At 43.2% G+C, this 17,670-nt stretch overlaps 4 protein-coding genes across 6 annotated transcripts; 2 read left to right on the top strand and 2 right to left on the bottom strand.

Moving 5' to 3' along the window:
- Nucleotides 1-27: 27 nt before the first annotated feature.
- LOC129583221 (ATP-binding cassette sub-family G member 1-like) lies at nt 28-9,546 on the bottom strand. Of its 3 annotated transcripts, none has more exons than XM_055474924.1 (12): nt 9,256-9,546; nt 8,086-8,437; nt 4,463-4,580; nt 4,148-4,337; nt 3,394-3,539; nt 3,141-3,270; nt 2,899-3,013; nt 2,344-2,819; nt 2,023-2,191; nt 1,850-1,950; nt 1,467-1,622; nt 28-1,114 (listed from the first exon to the last, which is right to left on the bottom strand). In XM_055474924.1, exons 2-12 carry the CDS (start codon nt 8,327-8,329, stop codon nt 734-736), a joined length of 2,226 nt encoding a protein of 741 aa, XP_055330899.1. In that variant the 5' UTR covers nt 8,330-8,437; nt 9,256-9,546; the 3' UTR covers nt 28-733. The 3 variants fall into 3 exon arrangements, with proteins under 3 accessions (XP_055330899.1, XP_055330898.1, XP_055330900.1); XM_055474923.1 differs by lacking the exon at nt 9,256-9,546 and adding an exon at nt 8,646-8,816; XM_055474925.1 differs by lacking the exon at nt 9,256-9,546 and adding an exon at nt 8,545-8,652.
- Nucleotides 9,267-13,552, top strand: LOC129583222 (uncharacterized). The gene is made up of 2 exons (XM_055474926.1): nt 9,267-10,685; nt 12,204-13,552. The coding sequence occupies exon 2, from the start codon at nt 12,314-12,316 to the stop codon at nt 13,424-13,426; it is 1,113 nt and encodes a 370-aa protein (XP_055330901.1). The 5' UTR covers nt 9,267-10,685; nt 12,204-12,313; the 3' UTR covers nt 13,427-13,552.
- A 782-nt stretch (nt 13,553-14,334) lies between these two features.
- On the bottom strand, nt 14,335-16,292 carry LOC129583348 (selenoprotein S-like). The gene is made up of 4 exons (XM_055475127.1): nt 16,079-16,292; nt 15,730-15,837; nt 15,326-15,438; nt 14,335-14,987 (listed from the first exon to the last, which is right to left on the bottom strand). Exons 1-4 carry the CDS (start codon nt 16,125-16,127, stop codon nt 14,760-14,762), a joined length of 498 nt encoding a protein of 165 aa, XP_055331102.1. The 5' UTR covers nt 16,128-16,292; the 3' UTR covers nt 14,335-14,759.
- A 133-nt stretch (nt 16,293-16,425) lies between these two features.
- Nucleotides 16,426-17,642, top strand: LOC129583215 (uncharacterized). Its single transcript, XM_055474916.1, has 2 exons — nt 16,426-16,906; nt 16,985-17,642. The coding sequence occupies exons 1-2, from the start codon at nt 16,717-16,719 to the stop codon at nt 17,311-17,313; spliced, it is 519 nt and encodes a 172-aa protein (XP_055330891.1). The 5' UTR covers nt 16,426-16,716; the 3' UTR covers nt 17,314-17,642.
- Nucleotides 17,643-17,670: the final 28 nt, after the last annotated feature.

Below are 17,670 nucleotides of genomic sequence, written 5' to 3'. Positions count from 1 at the left end.
CTTCTTTTTTCACTCGCATGTTTGGGATAATAATGGTCTCTGAAATTTTTATTATTTCAAATAAATAACCCAGAGGAACAAATCACGAATCACAAAAAGCCAAACCGACGCAACAGCAAACAAAATCCACCGCTCGAGCATAAATCAAGCACACTAAATATAGATCAGATCAAAAATCAACAGGAACAGTAAAGTATAGTCTACGTAAAACAATATTTAACAGCAAACATGTAATGTCATAATATGCACTCTCAAAAAAAGATCAAAACGCAGGCGAAAGACCATGAAATCGGTCAAACTGTAGCCAGAAGCCAAGGAATACAGCATTCGAATAGCTGGTGCTTTTTTGAACAAACGAACTAACAAAATCAACTCCACACAATCATCCGCCGCGGCGATACTGATTTTGCTGATTTGGTGATGTAATGCCGTCCCCATTAACAAATGAACAGTTTTTTCCCAGTGATGATCGCCCGCTTGTCTACCGGTAGTTCCAATCAATTGTGGCAATAGTCACATCGCAAATCGAATATGAAGGAGATGCAACATTTATCACAGCAGCGCCCAACCTTCCCAATGAAAAACTGGAAAACTGGCAGTTAACGTGGAATAGAATGGGTTTCCTTAATAAAGCACCAGCGCCAGCACAATCGGTAGAGTATTTTTTGGTGTACATATATAACAATGAACATCTTTGGAAATAGATATATCCACAGCAGCGGCACTTTTTCCTTCACCGATACGACTTCACTTTCCATCGCAGCACAAAGTAGGCGATCAAGCGTAGAATCACAAAGAAGAAGCATAATACAATAAAATCCAACCACCACTGATCGTGGTTATTAATACCCATCTCATTCAAGAAGTCACTCGCTTCACGGAAGTAGCAGGGATCGACCCCGCCTTCCAGAAGCGCTTCGGCGGACAACTTCGAGTCGCAGATAGTAGACCGATTGAAACCGTACACCGCCAACATTGAGCCTTCGAAACTGTACCGTACATAGGACATGTACGATAACCACTGGAGATATTGTGGAATAATTTTCAGGCTGACAAAGAATCCACTGAATAACAGGATGGGAATGGCTGTTACAGGACCCAAAAATACCGCGCTCTGCAACCAAAATATCACAATCAACTTCACTAAACCGTTTGTCCTCCAGATATTAATCGAAAGAGAAATTTCAAAAAAAATCACAATATTCTCAATGCATCATCGGTAAATTATCTGCAGATAAGAACGTATATAAATTCATTTTCTTCAAACCTTTTTGTTTCGATAGTTTCTTCGAGATAAAAGAACCGAAACAGCTAATATCTACTTGTTTGAAATCGCGCATAAGCGGTACATTTATACTTCTGCTTACACTTCTCCGGACTATGTGTGCACAAATGGCAACATCAAACACAAAATTAGATATCATTGTATTTATTATTCACGACATGTTCATGAATTCTTAACCCACCTCAAGCGACAAACCCGCCCCGACGACCAACCCCAGTGACTGTGCCACAAGGGACGTCAACGTGCAGAACGTCAAGAAGAGGACGAACCGGAAAAAATCTGGTGGTTGTGCCGTCATCCAATAAACGATACTTCCATAAATAAGCGGAAAGATGATCTGTAACATCATTAGAGTCATGAGAGCTGGTAACGACAAGCCAACCAACCATCATCAGCGGACAATTCCAAATTGAAATTGACTACCGATTGTCGCCTTGGCATATATTTTTAGACACTAGTAACCGTTCGCAGATAGTGAAAAAAACTGTCAGATGACGTAAATACCGCTCAAAATAGCTCTACCTTCACTTTTAATTATTAAACCCGACATAATACACAACATACCTGAAACGGAAGATCCGCCATGGTTTTCGCGAAATAATACGCCTTGAGGCTGTACCAGTAATTGAGATGTTCCCGCACGAACACGCCCATTTCCAGGGGAACTGTGAGAGGAATACAAATACAATTTAGCCGACCGCAAACACTCGCGTCTGTCACATCGATTTTCCCCTTACATGTCATCACGGTCGGCATCAAAGCCGTAAACATCAGGAACAACATGGAAAAGAAAAGGCATCCGGCGTTGAAGAACACTTTACTGCCGTCTTCTCCCAAGCGCATGTACAGCAGGCCGATCAACACCCCAATGGACAAGTGGGAAAACAGGCGGAGTCGGGTTAATGTCTAAAAATAAACAAACTTCGTATTAAACCTAAACAGAGCCGCAAGATTCAGAAAATAACAAAGTTATAAAATTATACAAAAGCAACAGAAAGATGTATGTTACTAGTAAACACGACATATACAAACTTATTTTCTCAAAACACTGCGCTCACCGTATCACGAATGATGGATTTAAATGTGCGCACAAATAACACCCGGAACTGCGTCAAGCAGCTGGTGGCGAATGTATGACACTCCACAATAGCCGACTGATTATCATCGCCCAGCAAGCCAGCACTCGGCGGAACATGGCCATTTGATCCAACCACTTCCACGTGCACATCCGACGGGTTGGCATAGGGATTCTCCGATTCATGGTTCACGTGTGCCAGCACACTCTGATGATCAATGTCCGCGTTGAACATGCGGGAAGCACGCGACTGCGGACACCGGCAGGTCGGTTCCTGGCACGTACACAACTCCCCGCGCACATCGATGGCGCGCAGGGCGGCCGGCTTATCGGTCAGCGGCTTCTTGGCATATTTGAACTTATTGCGTTCATCGAATTCCGCCGAAGCTCCCTTCGCCACGGCAATCACCAGGGTTTCAATTGTGCGTTCACCATAATCACCACATGCAATTTCCATCACTATCAAAAAACAGACAAGAATTAATCATTTACCTAATTAAGAGTTGTGATTTTCTTGCGGATGAAAATAAATGCTTACGATAATCTGCTGGATTGTGATAAGAAGGGCACTTCAAATTGAACGTGTTAAGGAATGGTACAACAAGGTCGGTTCGTCCGTCATACAGGCACTGTCCACCGGTCATCATGTACAACTGTAAAGCAGAAAAAACCTTGTGAAGAAACCTTACGATGTCTTTCGGGCAAAGTTCCACCGTATTCAGTGGAATCTACTGCCTTGGCACAAAAACGGATCTGCAGTTCAGTTGGCGGCAACCTTACCTTATCAAACATCTCGAAAATTTTGGCACTCGGCTGGTGGATGGTGCACACGATCGTACGACCACCTTGAATTTGCGTTAGGTACTTCAGCAGATTAACACACTGGAAACAGGATGAGCTGTCCAAACCACTGCAAAAAAGGCGGCGTTCAAACAAACTTGACAAGTAAATTCACGCAGTAGGGATTCCAACATGTGCATTGTACTGTATTTGCTTGTACATTTTAAAAAAAAACTCGTAATGCATTAATTACCTAGTCGGTTCATCGAAGAACATCACCGGAGGATTATTCACTAATTCTTGAGCAATTGCCAAACGTTTTCGTTGTCCGCCGGACAATTTCGACGTTTCGGTATCGGCGCATTCCATCAATCCCAATGTATCCAGAATGTCTTTCACCTGTGTAAGATATTTTTTTTGTTAAATGATAACTTTTTCCGAGCTTACTGCGTGATAAAAGTGTCCTGCTAACAGAAAAATGTTGGTAAAAATTGTTTTATAAAATAATAAATTAAGAAATAAGATAAGAAAAACTTCGAAATTGGTTATTATGCTCTGTAACGCCACGTGTGAACCGTCTGTCACCCCACAATCCAGACCAGGAGCAAAGGTCATGAACCGAGTCTTGTTGCGTTATATAACACCCGTCTACTTCCTGGTGTCAGAAATTGCACCAGGTCATGGTCCAGTTCCCGAATGCACCGCCAAGTGCTTTAACACCATTAAAAACATTCGCAGAAATCAAAGTATAAAATCGTTTTGGGAACCCTCGAATACTGGCCTCACATTTTTATCGATTCAGCGCGTCTCAGTTTGGCGAGACACATTTTTAATTTCATTACACTAACGAAAAACAATTTAATCTTTAAAAAGTACGAAAACGGAATTATTTTCTTTTATGTTACTGTTTATATAAAAGCTCTAATGGTAAAAAAACCTCCACGAACGTTCGATTTTATTAATCAAATGTCTAGGTTTATTAGATAAAATGTATTTCAACTACGTACCGCTGCTTTCCTATACTCCAGTGTGTACTTTTCGTCCATTTTCAACTGCGCACTGATCATAAGCGCCTCACGTGCGGTTAAATGCGGCAGTAACTGATCATCCTGCATAATGTAGCAGGACATTTTGCGGAAGGCCCGCAGATCACGTTCCTGTCCGTTGATGTAGATCCGGCCGCTTAGTGCTCGTGTTCTATAAAAAACCCCACACGTATTCAGTTCCGACTCTACTAACTTCACAGGAGATCAGGCGTATCCATTTTAACATTAGGCGCATGGTCGCGTGAGGAAAGCTCGCAGTAGAAAACTTAGACTCACTTGTAACCAGCCAGAATATTCATCAATGTCGATTTACCGGCACCACTCGGTCCCATGATGGCCGTTAACTCTCCCGAGCGGATCTTTCCACTTATACCCTTCAGGATGGTTTTAAAGCCTACAAAAGAACCAACAAATGACTACAGTGGGAGTTCAGGCTTCCCTGTGACATTCATAAATCTCTCACGTAACACAAAATATTGATCAGATACAATGCACTGTCAATGTGAATTACCGCTGCAATATTAGCGCTCTTATGTAATCGGTTTAAAAAATCTGTTAATTTTCCAAAGCCCCCTAAAATGGCACCTTTCTGTCATCATACAACTTTTAACTGATAATACATACACGCGTAAAATGGAAAATGTAGAACTCAAGGGTCATAATTATTTCTTTCCCGCTTCATCGAAGCGGCTTGTTTTTTCCTAAACTAGTTCCAATTAGGTAAATTTTGTTGGGTCGGTTCAGTCGAATGGAGTAACTGAGACGGTTTAAAATTCCTACAAAGCTATTTCCGGTCCCAATTTTCGCTGGAGGGCGGAAGCAGCCGAGCTTGCGCGCAGCTCCTTTGCGCCGCTCAATTACTTACAGCTGTACTTGTACTGCATCTAGCGGAAAAGATATTTACAAAGTTTCAACAGCTACCGTTTAAGTGTTTTCCGACCGTTACAAGCAGCCAAACGTTTGATACTTAACATAAAACACTGACTGGTGATTTTAACGACCGCGTTAAATCGACCTACAGAGATACAACAGCGCATGAAAATTACGAAATATGTGTCCCTGATGTTCAAGCATTTGAAAGCAATTAATTCCCATATAACAGTTGCGCGCCATCAAGTCAGCCGATTCGATCATATAAGAATTTTTTTCGACCGGAATGCAGCCGGCAACATAATCGTTTGATGTCGCAACTTGCACCTAATGCACTTTACGTAAGCATTAACCGGTCTGAAGGTTCGCATTGTATTTCTACTGCATTCCTGCGAACTATGAGTGTGATTTGTGAGAAGGAAATGAGATTACCGAAAATAAACTTCGAACCATCGTAGGAAAACATACGCATACCGAATTCAAACAATGTGATAAATATGCTTAGTTGCTCGGTTTCCCCCAGATTTCAGTTTCAACAATCGAGGCCGTGCCGACGGAAGCGAACAATCAATCATAAAATAAAAAAATTCTGCACTAAATTATTATCGTTTAATTTACACTACTGCCTACTGCTTGATCTGCACCTGCTCTAATTCAGGGAAACAGTAGCATCTATGTAAAAATAATTACATATTATCGTAGCCCGTATCTCGTAACCACCTAACAGAACCATTCGAAAAATCCAATGAGTCAATATAAGCTATAAATTTCAAGCAATATCGTCGTTTCACCGATTTTATAAAGACAGGAGAGCATCCGAGTCAAATAAATTCTGAATTCATGACGTCCAAACGTCATCCCATCCCTGGATGACTAACAAGGATCCTGATATTACTGTACACTTCCCTAACCGCAATCTCTTTCTGCTTCCCGGGATCGAAGTACTGCACAGTGGCAGCGCACACGTCCATGAACTGTCTGATGGATGAGCCGAAAGAGCATTTTTAATTGGGTAGACTTTCAACATCAGCTGAAAATACATCGACTACTTCCAACAAAGTACATTCGGTACACACACACCCAGCAGCCGGAAATGCTCGCCCTCCCTGTATCAAGCACGTGGCCAAACACCGTTGTGCAACTGAAAATCATGCCTTACCACCCTGTTTAGTCATTCATGAAAAATCAATACGGCCGGAAACGCTGGCAATTGAGAAGAAAGCGTTTACAGTGCACAAACACCGGGCTCGCTATATGCCGTGTTTCGTGCTAGAAAGTGTTCTCGTTTCGCATAAAAAGAAATACTACCCTTTCAATCTCCAGCCGGGTGACATCGCTTACTGAACAGCTCAAGAAATGAGAACGAGCAGATGGAGCAAAAACGGCAACTGGATTTTCATTTTCATTCAGAAAGATAGGTCGTAATCTGATCGGTGTTTTTCAAGGCGTCAAATTGTTTTCAATGTCTAACTATGTAAACGATTTCTCCTTCCATTTCTCTGTTGATACAAAAACCGCAACTGGACACAAATTGCGCCGCTTTCGACTACCATAATATCCGCACCATCCTACAAAATTGTACACTTGCAACAGCAAAATCAACTGACTATTTCTCTGACGCGACCTCTTAATGCTCGGCGTCTGCGCCATAACGTTGCCAAAATTTAAAAATATTTTCTTGTTTTATTTTTGGCCTGTACAGATATCGGTACAGTGACGTACATTGATCATTAGTGCAAATGCAGCGTTTTGACCAGGCCAACCATCCAGCCCTACAACCCGTCGAAGTCCAAATATTAGCAACAATACGGAATATGCAAGAAATAAAGAGTACATGCACTCGTGATAAGATTAGGCAACCTTCTTGGCAAACCCATACTTGCACTCTACATGTCTTGTTGATAAGTCATTGTCATCAGAAAATATTTTTCTAGAAGTCACGATACCGTCCCTCGTTTTCAACTTTGTTGCCATTAGCCGGGAAAAAATCAAAACGTGAATCACATTCACACTTACTCAACCAAACCTAACCCGAAGCAAGCAATTCCGGCAAATTATGAATACGTTTCTAAACACTGCAACGGCGTCCATATAAATTTTTCAGCACTAAAATTGATAATGCGTACATACGTTGCCGTTCGCAGGGAAAACCCAAAAAAAGTAGTCAAAATTTTTGGATGCAGCTACTGCATCAGCTGTTAATACCTAACTTTCCCCAAAGCCCGTAAATGATAAATCTACGGCAGAATACCAACAATAATATCACCGGACATACTTTTCAGGTAGAATCCAATAACTTTAACAATATCTGAATTCTTCAGCTGCGTCAGCGTAGAGCCGCATTGTTTTCACGTATGCACTATGTTCCCATGGTAAATACACCTTTTCATGCACACCGGCGCACAAAGGAACTGACCGTTGTTATTAGCGCCGGGTTACAGAAAGGTCGAGCACAGAAAAATAGTGGAAACGTATAAGTACATAATCGGATAGCAACCAGCCTAGGGATAACACAAAGGGATGAAATTCAGCCTCAAAATAAATCGATGTACACATTTGATACCGCAGCACTGCAGCACTTTCTGACAAATTCAAAGAAAATTTTACACGGTTTAGTACTTCCATAATTTTCCAGGGTAAAACCAAAAAAAAACTTTAAAACGGGATTTTGCAGAAACGTTTTATTCGTGTCGAAGAAATTAATTCGAATTTCCGGATGCAAATTAATCAGAATTACCATGGTCAGCAGAATGGAATAAATTATTTGAGTCATACATGAATATCGAAAGAGCAGATGTCTGACTGGCACACACAGACAGAGCAACTGCAGCCCTGACCATTTCCACCACTCCCTCCCATTCATGCGGAAAGCATCGCCGCGATCGGACCCGGCTCCATGTTTACACAGAAGCTCAACAGCAATCAAACGCTATTTTCAGATCAGAGAACAATACCGTCCTATTTCTATAGCGCCAATCGGCATTTAAAAACGGCCTACAAGTACTCGGGCTAACAGCAGCGTCCTTTACCTTTTTTACGGCATCCCGGCTCCTTAACGGAATACGTTACATCATGGAATTCAATGTCGACGGCGGGACGGCGTGGCAGATGCCGGAGTCGTTCCCCGGAGAAGATGGCCGAATTCCCATGCCCGTTCGCCACCTTGGCCAGGGGCATGATTTCGGATTTCTCGTTATTGTAGGCAATGGATGGTACGGCCGGGTCGGTTTTGCTGTCGGAAATGAGTGCCGGTGGGGCTCCATTCAGCTCCATGGCAGACGGCGGAAATCTCCCACACGGCTGGATATTATTCTCGTCGGTTTTTCTCTCTTTTACACGACAAGACACAACTCGTTCTTGTTCACACAATCACCACACTGTCTGCAATAAAAAAATCGCCAAGTCAAACACAAATGCTGGTTTCAAGTGGGTAGTCCAGTTAATTGTTGCACTGTAGAAAATGCGCCGAGCCGACTACACACACTCACTTTGCAGCTCACAATCAGCGAAAAATGTTTCAAATCGGTGACAAGGTTACTGCTCGCCTTCCGTTACAACCGTCATGTGGCAGGCGTTTGACTGTACTTACTTGTTTCCGAAACTAGACCTACGCAGCACGTTCTACAGCAGCATGAGGAAGGCAAACTGATAAAGCGCAGGGATAAAAACACTAGTTTCAGTTAAACTTATTGGACCATAACGGCGAGATTTTCTAATAGAGAAAATTCGGTTTAGCACAACGATCATAACCCCGTCAGTATTGGATACCATAAAGTGCATCTCAGTTCATACGTGCACCCTTTGTCTGGTCATACTGACCCGCTGCGATCACGTGCTGATGACCTCAAACACCGATATGTACAGACAGTTGCTGTACAGCTGATCGCAGTGCGTGGACTTCGCACAGCTGTCCAGAGTCCACAGACAAAACAAAATGAATCTCGACAAAATGAACTGGCATTTCGCCATTCACTCTCATCACCGGTAGCCCGCATGATAAACAACAATTATTCCTATCGTGTTAGTTGTGAATACCGTTCACTTCTAATAACTGTAGTTACAAGAAAACCGTATCGCAAAAATATTGTAACAAAAACAAACAAAGACGCTGATTATTGCTTATCTCAGCTTCTCACAACGGACTATCATACTATTTCTTTAAGGCCAATTTAATAAGAGAACCACGAGATTTGCCTTACCTTTTGCGCTAAAATTCGTCATGTAGTGCGAAATGACAATGAAAATGCAGCATCGATGCATGGTCCACTGAAATCCATGCATTGCTTCGGCATCCAACTCCGCGGGAGGCCTTAAGTTCGCCTTTATCAGGAGCGCTGAGAAAGTTCGGCAAAAAATGGAAAGACGAGATACGGCGAGATGTGTCAGAGTAGCTCGAATCCAGAGTTTTTAATGATTATTGAACTCGTACAATGATAAAATATGAGTCGCTTTCGCTTGCGTATGTGCTTCATCATGTTGGAGTTTCCTTGCTGCTCTCGCTAGCTATGTTGGATGCTGGATCTTGTTACCATTGGCAAATCGCTTTCGTTTGTCCACTTAAACCCGGCGGCTCTCGTTTTTATACCGTATACTGGCACGACTGAAAACCGAGGCCATACAGGGTGCGAGCGTGCTACTGTGATTTCAAAGGCGGGCTTATCCTACTGATTCAAACGATCAATACCGATGCACCGAATGCACTTTGCACTGGCTGTACTCGTACTGTGCGACTCTTTTATAACCTTGACGTCATGCCGGGCGGAGTTGGAAGTCACCGCATGAGCCAGCTATGAAATGGAAACAACTGGATCCCTGTTTCCCGAGCGTCGATGACAAATCCAGAACATAGTCATGACTCATAGATTTTCATTGTGGTCAGCAAGAGAACGGGATCGACGAAGCTACCAAGGAACAGTTCCCGTGTTCGGCAATTTTTGAAGGACCTAGTTATTTTTTTCTGGACATAAATTTTAGGAGTCAGTGTTTGTCATGTTCACACGCTAAGTACTGTAGTATACTCTCGCGTCCCACACTCTCGGGAATTTGGCAAATGTAGAGCATAATATAGAACGATAATGTAGCGATAGAAATTAGATGTACCGCCAGTAGGAGTGTTAATTGCCTTTCTCTACCGTTTATTGGTTGTTGTGTTATGAGGATCAGAATCCTAGTTTTCCTACTTTCACCGACCGCATCTCACGGTCAGAAACATCTTGAAATTAGTCTTGCTGCAGCTTGCTCCGAATCTTGCTAACGCGCCTTCCGCGCTTCTTGCTCAACGCTTATGCGTCTTGCTCCTCAGCTTGCGTTGCTCGCCGAATCTTGCTAGTGTACTTGCTAATAAACTCATGCGATGACCTTGTGTTGTGTTGCGTAATCGCCATGGGATGATCGTGCATCTCCCATCATTGCCACCATGTAAACGGTAGTCAGCTTCCGGTCAGCATCGCTGCCGACCGTGCCAGCCTTTCCCACACTAACAGCCGACAGATCGTGGTAAGGTGGATTAACCAACCCACTAGAACAGCAGTCAAACCGGCTGCTGTTACATGGCGCTCCTGGTTTCCGAACCAACCCGACAGGATACCAGGAAGCCGACCGACGCCATCATTTTGCCAGTTGTCGTTCAGTGAGTTGTTACTTTTTTGTAATCATCGGTAGCACTATTGCGAATTTTCGATTTTAGTGTATAATTCTGGCCAAATTAGACATTTGAATTGCATAATTCCCATTTTGCCGCTGTTTTTTTGCATAATCGTACATAACTTTCTGAGTGGCTTTTTGTGCAAAAATATTAACATAAAATTTCGAAAGTACATTAGCGAAATTATTTACTAAATTAAAATTGCGAATAGATTGATTACTGTAACTGTTTGGCTCTTAAAAAATTGTTGGAAATCATATTATTTTGTCATTGCCGATAATTTTGCCACACCCTGTCCTTTGTCTACAGTACATATATACAGTACATACTGTAGCAAAATTATTGAATGCCATTGTGTTCCCGCATCCGATGAGACTGTAAGAGCACAGACAGATCTTTTCTCCATGGGAAAGCATTAAGCGTTCCGCTCCAGCAGATCCATGGAATCTTCAGAGAAGATTCTTCTCCTGTCTCTTCTGAACTGTTCGTCAAAGTCAGAGCTGCGCTGGCTTAGCGAACAATTCAGTCTAAACATTAACAAAGCGAAGAAGAGACAGCATTTTGTGGAAAAATTATCTGCATACATATCGGCAAATAATATTCCATTGTCAAGTGTGCAGCAGCATCTGTTACAAGCAACAACTGATGACCCAAAGCAGGCACACCGAGAGATTTCCTTGCACACTCTTCCCGTGGGCAGTCAGACAGCCGTAGTCACAGGCACAGACAGTACACAGCCACAACCCGTGCCTGCAAGTTCCCCTGCTTCCAGCACAGTGAGCGAGACAGAACAGACCACTGAATGGCTAGTGCAGCGTAGCATCTTACAGTCTCTTCCCTGTGAACCTGAGCTGTATAGAGAGAAGTACCAAAATCTCAGTCGTTCGCTAACGGAAGAGGAAAGCTACTTTCTGGATAACGCAGTGCTTATGCAGATCCGCCGTGCTGCTCTATCATGCATTCAGCAGACTGACGACAACTCAGTCATTGCGCAGCTATCCGCTGCCCAGCACGCAGCCAACTTTATGCAGTGGCTTAAGCAGCCCACCACAGAAGCACGCACAGATAGCACTGCATGCGCATCAACGGAAGCGAAATTATCTGCGCATACACACCGCGCCCATATTGATAATACGAGTACGAGTAAAATTAACGCCGGTAAATTAAACGTGCACAGTGCACGCATATTATCAGCTGTTTCAACAGAACCTACATTAAATGAACTGGAAGATTATAGAGCAACCAAATTAAAACTGCTGCGTTGCAAAAAGTACACAGACGGTACCGATATTAATGATTTCTTTAATGAAATGGAGAAATTATTCTATGAAATTAATCCTGACATGCCGGAAGCACAAAAAGTCGAAGAAATACACCGTGCATTCGACTACAAATTAAAACACCGAAAATTTATGATCGGTTTGAACACTGTTCACAAAATACGGTTAATGCTCATAAGATTAGACAAGTTTGAGCATAAAGAACAATCTCGTTTACCACCAGACCCGGTTGAGATTACAACGGCTAACCAACGGGATGATGACTACGACTACAATAGTCATCGGTCAGTACGTGCACAACGCCACTATGCACCTGACCAGCAAAATATTACAATGGAACGTGGTTTTGACCGTTACCGCGACGCCGACGACTATCGATACGAGCACCACACTCCAAAGCAAAGGAACTGTTCCCAAAATTACCGAAGAATCCATCCTCGACATATCGACTTCGACAGCTACAGACTGAAGAATGGAAAGCTATTTTGCCCGAAATGCAAAGATTTCCTGCATTCATATCGAGAATGCACAGAAGCCGACTACGACGATAAATACAGTATTCAACGCATATGCCCGGACCATGTCAAAGCCAGAGTACAAACTGCATATGACGACTACATCTCCTACATGCTCTGGAAATATGGAGACGACTTTTGGTTCACCGCTCAAGGAAAACGGATGAGACGTTACGGAAAAGGAGGTCCATATGGACGTGACTACGTTCCACCTGTCTGCTACACTGAAGCCGAAGTTAAATTATATAACCCTCAACGGGATGCCACTACACCACGAAGTACACGAACATTAGGCCAGCGTGTACGGATGCCGACTGTGCATTTCAATGTGTCCGAACCGCTAATTCCTCGGACACCGTACATTAAAACTGATCGCCGTCACTCTTCCAGTGCGAGTCCAAGTTACAACAATGACTCACAGTATCAGCCCACTACGTCAACACCAGAACCTTTGGAAACATTAAGCCCTACACCGCTCGCCGGCACCAGGAACAACCCGCCGCCACTTTCCATCATAAAGTCTACAGTGGACACAATGGATGCCACCGTGACCGCTTCGCCGTCTCGCCGCGACCAGCCGACGTTGCGAAAAGTTAATTCGAAAGCATCGTTATCACCGCTGAATACAACAAGACCTGAAGTGCTAACGCCATCCAGCTGCACTTCCTCTGATTCATGCATCTCACCTTCCGATTCTGAATCGCCGGTAAATGATCCCTACAAACCGCAACCGGCATGCGATTTAACCAGTTGTACAATGGAAAACATTAAAACGGAGAAAGCCGGTACACCACAAAACGGCTATGATTTCGTCACAATCCCAAATGTGCATAAAATTAAAACTGCAAATGCACCCATGTCATCATTACTGCGCCATTTCCGTGCTACACCATGCCACCGGATACAAGCGGAAAATTTTCGGATACCGTGAGGGACACATTCCCATACACGCCACACCAGCCCGCCACCGTCCACCTCGATCGCAGAATCCCGATCGCCTAACATTAGCCATTTCCGTGGAAGATTAACGGAACAACTTTGGATCCGCCACGTTTACTTCAGGACCATTACTGGACTCCTACAGCTAACTTCTTAAACCTTTCTAAATTAATTTCAATTTTTTACTATTTTTAATTAACACTCCCTAATATTATCTTGATGAGACAAGTATATCTCATCGCTACCGTGAGGGATGTAGCGATAGAAATTAGATGTACCGCCAGTAGGAGTGTTAATTGCCTTTCTCTACCGTTTATTGGTTGTTGTGTTATGAGGATCAGAATCCTAGTTTTCCTACTTTCACCGACCGCATCTCACGGTCAGAAACATCTTGAAATTAGTCTTGCTGCAGCTTGCTCCGAATCTTGCTAACGCGCCTTCCGCGCTTCTTGCTCAACGCTTATGCGTCTTGCTCCTCAGCTTGCGTTGCTCGCCGAATCTTGCTAGTGTACTTGCTAATAAACTCATGCGATGACCTTGTGTTGTGTTGCGTAATCGCCATGGGATGATCGTGCATCTCCCATCATTGCCACCATGTAAACGGTAGTCAGCTTCCGGTCAGCATCGCTGCCGACCGTGCCAGCCTTTCCCACACTAACAGCCGACAGATCGTGGTAAGGTGGATTAACCAACCCACTAGAACAGCAGTCAAACCGGCTGCTGTTACAATAATATTGAATTTGGCAAATATTCAGCATATAAAACTGAACGGTGAGTCGCTACCGGCTGCTGAAATGCAGTTATACTTCATCAACTGATGATTTTTGCCAAAGGTTGCAAATGGTGTATTATTCGTCGGTGTATAGTGTATATTTGAAGTACTGTACGTATCTGCAGAAGTAATCACTTGCAAGGTTTATACGTTAATTACAACGCTGCATTTACACCTTTGTCAGATACCCTCAGCAAAACGTGAAAAAAGACAAAGTTTAATAACCGCAGTGGTAGCACTAGCAGCTGCGCACGAAAGCGAATTATGTGCCGAAACAACTTGAAATCTGCTAAAATAGTGTAAAATCATTTATACTGCTTACGTAGCCATTTTCGCAAACCACACAATTCTCTATTTTGATCTTAAGCCGAACTTCCATGAAAGACAAGATCAGTTGTCTTTGGAAAGCCACACTACGCCCAGTTTCCGCTCATCATCAGTGAATCTCCCGGCATTAGACCTTTTCGCAGAATCACTTCATTGTAGAACGGCCGTGGGTATAAGCGACACTTCCCCAATCCAAGTCCCCAGACGGGGCTTGGGATCCTTAACCTCATCCACCGCGAGGGCCACAGTTGCGGGATGAACGAAAACCGCCCCCTCCTCCGGAGCCAGATAGAGGATTGTACGTGTCGTCTCGCAGTCGAGCGCGACCGGAAGTGGTCCTTCTCGTAACCGGTGGATTAGCTGCTTTTCCGTCACCCAGCCGGTGACCATGGCCATGGGAAGGCGCTTTCTCTTCCAGTTCTTCAAGACGTTGCTGTCGTTTTTCGGCCTCCATCTAAACATAACAGTACTTGACAAAGCGGAGCAATATGTTCATGTCAGAGTGCGCAATTTGATTAAATATTGATTTATAACAGCTTAAGTAGTACAAAATACAAATTAAGTACTCTACTAATTGCTAACTCCGAATGATTTTCGCGCCACGCAGTCGCCATCTGAGCAACTGTAGTTACGTCCTGTAATTTCACAGCAATTTCTCTCAAAACTCGCAAATCCAAGCGAATTACTAACCTGTCATTTGCTTCATTATTAACATAGTTTTGTCACACAATAACAAAGTGCGTTTTTAGCAGCAGCCGATAATTATGGCTGCAAGATTTTCACATTTCTCACCTGTTTCATTTGCTCTGCGTGTTCCTGTGCGAGCACGTCTATCCGCTCTTGCATCTTTTTCCGTGCTTCCTGAAGACCTTCTTCATTTTTCATTCCCCAACCGATGTCATCATCTACAGAAAATTTCAGCATGAGAACATTGATACAAAGTTCTAGCGATTTCACAGTTAATAACGGAACAATCACTACTTACTTAGACTAGAGTAATAATTCGGATATTGTACGTATAACGTACATAAGTTATACTGTTCTATCCTTCCTTCCTCATGCCAATGGGCAGTAAACTGTAAATTACTTATTAACTTATCAGTTACGGTGAGTTAAGTGCCACTGTTTTCTTTTCACTACACTTGCAGCGACGAAAGTAGAAAGAGACATCGCTCTGTTCATTTAGGGCTTCTCACCTTGCTTCAACGAATTTCTCCAGTACTGAACCAGCCTATCCCAAAACATGATATAAACAGCGATGGCTCCCACAATAAACCATCCGTAGTTCGACAGAAGCATCAAAACTGAAAGTAGAGGAGATCACAGATCAGTACAAAAATTCTAGCCAAAGACTCGCTTCGTCTGATTCCCAAAACTCTTCACAATAATTTTGTAGCAGTTACTGCTGATCAACACCAGTAAGTACGAAGTACGAAAATTTCAGCCTGAAATGTTTCAGGAATGTTGGTGTCGAATTTTCTGTAAACCAAATCTACTGCATCCGCCATCCAGTCCGTATCGAGTGTGGCTACTCATACTGCTTACATTTCTGAGAAATATTTTGAAATCCATCCTCCCCGTCCGGTTTATGCATTTTGCAATCCTATTCAAGAAAACTTCTGCTAAGTACAAAACTCATTGGTGATCACTGATCTTCCACTCTCAAAGTTGAAAAAGGTTCGTCTTACATTCTTAAAAGAAAGTTGAAATTAATATAGATATTAGTGATATTATTACTGTATAATTATTAAATTTCCGAAGTTCCACTTACTTACCGTACATACGAGCCTGCACTATACAGTCCATATCAATTCATTTTACGTAAGTAACTTTCTTTCATGGTGGTTGTAACTTGTGGTTGGATGGCAAGTGACAAACTGGAAGAACCGAAACGATGATGAATTTTGAATTTTTAAATCACTTTTTGAATCATCAAGTTACAAGTACCGTAAATATGTTCTTATTCTCATGTTTGCAGTTTTATTGTTTAAAATTTGCATTCGAATTATAGAGAGCTGATTCTTCCGTTGCTTGTGAGCTGGTTTGTGAGCTGCCTTCGAGGTTTGGCCGTGGTTCGTGGAGTGGTTGGCTGATCGATTTCTCTGTTCCCAACAGCGGACCTAAGCGGGATTCCCTAGTGATTCAAGTTTACGTTATAGGTGCCAGCTTTCTCCAGTTTCACTATGGATCAGCTGGTGGTGCCACAGAATGCTCTAGCGTTCCAACCGAAGCTCGCTACAGCCACACGAGAGAAATTTGTGAATGGTTACTTTCTAAATTATTTGAACGGGATTGTGGCACAGCAGGACGGCGGCGGTATTCCTCATCCCTTGCTTGGAGTTGTTTCACAATACCATTACGGCCCTTCTTTGGGTAAGCTATTAGCATTTCAGTAAGTGTTATGAATCCACCATATTCTCTTTACTTGAATCAGATCTTGGTTTTCTACAGAAACGGCGGATTTCGCTATTGTGTTTTCTCCACATGGCGTCCACCAGCAAGCCGAAGCTATACCTGTCTGGATTCATGAAAGTAAAGCAGGCAGAGTAAAAGTGAAGGATTTGAAGGAGAATATGCTCCGATGCCCATCTCGCCGTAAGGTCATTGGCGAACAGCTGAAAAGATGGTTTTGTAATGAATCGTTGCGAGATCAGATGGAAGCCTACGGCTGGGAACAGCTGTGGGCTTCATCGGGCACTGGCGAAAGGTGTGCTGTTTGGCGCTGGAACTTTGATAACCGGAAGATCTATCGGGTAATTGCGCCTAGACGGAGAGACTGACAGAAGTGCAGCTAGAGAGCACACCGCCTAATGATGCCGATCCTTTTCCAATCACTTACTGGAACCTGCATGCTGCTGGTCTGGAGGCAGTGGAGTTGCAGAAGATTGTCGGATACGCTCGCAAGAATATTTTGCTGAATGTTAACAAAGTTTTGAACGGCTGGAACCCGTTGCATGATAACTTGAACGTGGACCCGGACGAGAACGACGGCAACGACGTTGGCATCGAAATGGACGACACTGCATCGATTACTACAGTCGAGGATGAAGACCTTGATTATTGGCCGTCGGTCTAGCTGGTTTTGTGAGCAGAGTTATCGTTATCGTTTTAACAGGCAAGCAGGCTTCGCTAAGATT

This window comes from Paramacrobiotus metropolitanus, unplaced genomic scaffold (genome assembly GCF_019649055.1).
Source record: "Paramacrobiotus metropolitanus isolate TYO unplaced genomic scaffold, Prichtersi_v1.0 Parri_scaffold0000010, whole genome shotgun sequence".
NCBI lineage: Eukaryota > Metazoa > Tardigrada > Eutardigrada > Parachela > Macrobiotidae > Paramacrobiotus > Paramacrobiotus metropolitanus.
This window is presented reverse-complemented; position numbering and strand designations above follow the sequence as displayed.

Excerpts from the sequence above, each read along its gene's own strand:
- LOC129583215 (XM_055474916.1), top strand. The coding sequence starts at position 16,717 with ATGGATCAGCTGGTGGTGCCACAGAATGCTCTAGCGTTCCAACCGAAG. Across the intron at positions 16,907-16,984 it reads CCATTACGGCCCTTCTTTGG|AAACGGCGGATTTCGCTATT; the intron begins GTAAGCTATTAG and ends GGTTTTCTACAG.
- LOC129583348 (XM_055475127.1), bottom strand. The coding sequence starts at position 16,127 with ATGCATAAACCGGACGGGGAGGATGGATTTCAAAATATTTCTCAGAAA. Across the intron at positions 15,838-16,078 it reads TCAAAATATTTCTCAGAAAT|TTTTGATGCTTCTGTCGAAC; the intron begins GTAAGCAGTATG and ends CTCTACTTTCAG. Across the intron at positions 15,439-15,729 it reads GAGAAATTCGTTGAAGCAAG|ATGATGACATCGGTTGGGGA; the intron begins GTGAGAAGCCCT and ends AATTTTCTGTAG.
- LOC129583221 (XM_055474924.1), bottom strand. The coding sequence starts at position 8,329 with ATGGAGCTGAATGGAGCCCCACCGGCACTCATTTCCGACAGCAAAACC. Across the intron at positions 4,338-4,462 it reads AATATTCTGGCTGGTTACAA|AACACGAGCACTAAGCGGCC; the intron begins GTGAGTCTAAGT and ends GGTTTTTTATAG. Across the intron at positions 1,115-1,466 it reads GGGCGGGTTTGTCGCTTGAG|AGCGCGGTATTTTTGGGTCC; the intron begins GTGGGTTAAGAA and ends TTTTGGTTGCAG.
- LOC129583222 (XM_055474926.1), top strand. The coding sequence starts at position 12,314 with ATGGAACGTGGTTTTGACCGTTACCGCGACGCCGACGACTATCGATAC.